Source organism: Alosa alosa, chromosome 8 (assembly GCF_017589495.1).
Source record: "Alosa alosa isolate M-15738 ecotype Scorff River chromosome 8, AALO_Geno_1.1, whole genome shotgun sequence".
NCBI lineage: Eukaryota > Metazoa > Chordata > Actinopteri > Clupeiformes > Clupeidae > Alosa > Alosa alosa.
The window spans coordinates 23,195,105-23,197,604 of NC_063196.1; the positions used below are offsets into that span (position 1 = coordinate 23,195,105).

General features: G+C 49.9%; 1 protein-coding gene across 1 annotated transcript in view; it reads right to left on the bottom strand.

Annotated features, from left to right (window-relative positions):
* armc2 (armadillo repeat containing 2) overlaps positions 1-2,500 on the bottom strand; it is a 41,959-nt gene that overhangs the window by 3,548 nt on the left and 35,911 nt on the right. The window contains exons 14-15 of the mRNA XM_048250246.1: positions 1,503-1,625; positions 778-891 (exon numbers count right to left, since the gene is read on the bottom strand). Of these exons, the coding sequence (XP_048106203.1) occupies positions 778-891; positions 1,503-1,625 (237 nt within the window). The remainder of the gene's footprint in view (positions 1-777; positions 892-1,502; positions 1,626-2,500) is intronic.

Here is a 2,500-nt window from a genome sequence, read left to right on the forward strand (position 1 = left end):
GAGAGTGAGTGTGTGTGTGTGTGTGTATAAGTGTGTGTGTGTGAGTATGTGCGTGCGTGTGTGCGTGCGTGTGTGTGTGTGCGTGTGTGTGTGTGCGTGTGTGTGTGTGTGTACATGTGCGTGCAATTGGGGGCTTTGTGCTCACCAATCAGAAGTGGCACAGTCAAGATGACTCAACATGAATAGAAATGTCATCAATGTGACCAGATTAACTGAGCACGGTTACTTGTAGCTTTTGCAGATAACTGCTACAGTTGATTATTGTGATTGGCAATTGCAATGCGATACTTAATCTTAACCTAATGCACGCACACACAGTCACACACACACAGACACATGCACGCACACACTCACACGCACAGAGGCACATGCACGCACACACTCACACGCACACGCTCACACGCACAGAGGCACATGCACGCACACACTCACACGCACATGCAAGGATGGAAGTGCACTTTAAGGAAGAGGATATTGAGAAATACAGCAAGAATGAATCTGGGTGATAGTCTGGTTAGTGGGTGAATACCTGTCTGTATGTGTGTTTGTATCTGTGTGTGTGTGTGTGTGTGTGTTTGTGAGTGTGAGGTGAAGCACACACTAATCCCGGCGCAGTGAGCTGCCTGCAAGTGAGGGGTGAGGTGCCTTGCTCAAGGGCACTTCAGCCGTGCCTACTGGTCGGGGTTCCAACCGGCAACCCTCCGGTTACAAGTCCGAAGCGCTAACCAGTAGGCCACGGCTGTGTGTGTGTGTGTGTGAGCCTACTGCAAGCTCCACCTTTGTGCTCCATGATGAAGAGCCGGACATCTGAGATCTGAGACAGGTTCCCAAACACACGCGTGGCCTCCAGCACAGCCGCCATACTGGAGCTTAACAACAACTTCAACAACACTACACACACAGAGAGGGGAGAGAGAGAGAGAGGAGAGGAGAGAAAGAGAGAGGGAGAGGGAGAGAGGGATGGAGAAAGGGGGAGGGAGGGAGAGGGAGAGAGAGAGGAGAAAGAAGGAGGGGGGGAGAGAAAGAGAGAGGAGAGGGAGAGAAAGAGAGAGAGGGGGAGGGAGGGAGGGAGAGGATGGAGAGAGGGGGAGGGAGGGAGGGAGGGAGAGAGAAAGGAGAGAGAGAGGGAGATAGAGAGAGAGGAGAGAGGGAGGGAGAGAGAGAGAGAGGAGGGAGAGAGAGGAGAGAGGAGAGAGAAAGAGAGGAGAGAGAGGGAGAGAAAGAGAGAGGAGAGAAAGAGAGGGAGAGGGAGAGAGAGAGAGGGATGGAGAGAGGGGGAGGGAGGGAGGGAGGGAGAGAGAGAGGAGAGAGAAGGAGGGGGGAGAGAGAGAGGGAGGGAGAGGAAGAGAGATGAATAGGAAGTCCCAGTAAAGGAAGTTCAGCAGTTCATAAGATGATTTGTGTTATTTCAAGAGAAGATATAGACAGGACAGGACTTAATAACATTTAATAAATGACTGCTATGGTTGTTCATACACACACACACACACACACACACTTACAGTGGGAGAGGTGTGCATGCCTCCTGCGGATCTCAGAGCTCTCTCCTTGGTAGAAGGACAGGTTGTTGATGGTGGCTGCCGCATTCACCATCAACTCTTCACTCAGCTCCACTGAGCATCGCTCTGAAACACACACACACACACAGACACACACACAGACACACACACACACACACACACACACAGACATACATACACAGACATACACAGACAGTTAGAGGAGAATAAGTGTTTGATGTAATTAAAAGAATGTGAGTGTGTTTAGTGTTTAACGAGCGTGTATGTTTTTGGTTTATTTCCTTCCCGTCACTGATAGCACGTATCCCGTAAACCATGACTTGACAGAGGCCACATGCATAACCACATGCATAACCACATGCATGTCCTGTCTTTTGTTTATGTCTATATATATATGTGTATGTATGCAAGGGTGTGTGTACAGTATGTATATGTGTTGTATATGTGTGCGTGTGTGTGTGTGTGTGTGTGTGTGTGTGTGTGAGAGTGTGTGTGTGTGAGATGTGCTTGTCTACAGTGTGGTTTGCCCGAGCAGGGCCCTGGCTGAGTCACTGTGGCTTTCTCTCTCGGGCTGCTGACGGGAAGAGAGCCTTTGGTGTGGCCTCCACCATCAGCTCTGATTGCCTCTGCCGCTCTCACTCTCACTCTCCCTCTCTCTCTCTCTCTCTCCCTCTCTCTCTCCCTCTCTCCCTCTTTCTCTCTCTCTCCCTCTCTCTCCTCTCCTCTGCTCTCTCTCTCTCTCTTTCTCTCTCCTCTTTCCCTTTCTCTCCTCTCCCTCTTTCTCCCTCTCCCCTTTTCTCTCTCTCTCCCTCTTTCTCTCTCTCTCCCTCTCTCTCTCTCTCTTTCTTTATTCACGTCATATATCTTGACTCTTTGGTGTGGCCAGCTTCATCAACTCCAACTGTCTTCCTTTCTCCATCTTCTTTCAGTTCTTTCTCTCTTTCAGTTCTTTCTCTCTTTCAGTTCTTTCTCCATCTTCT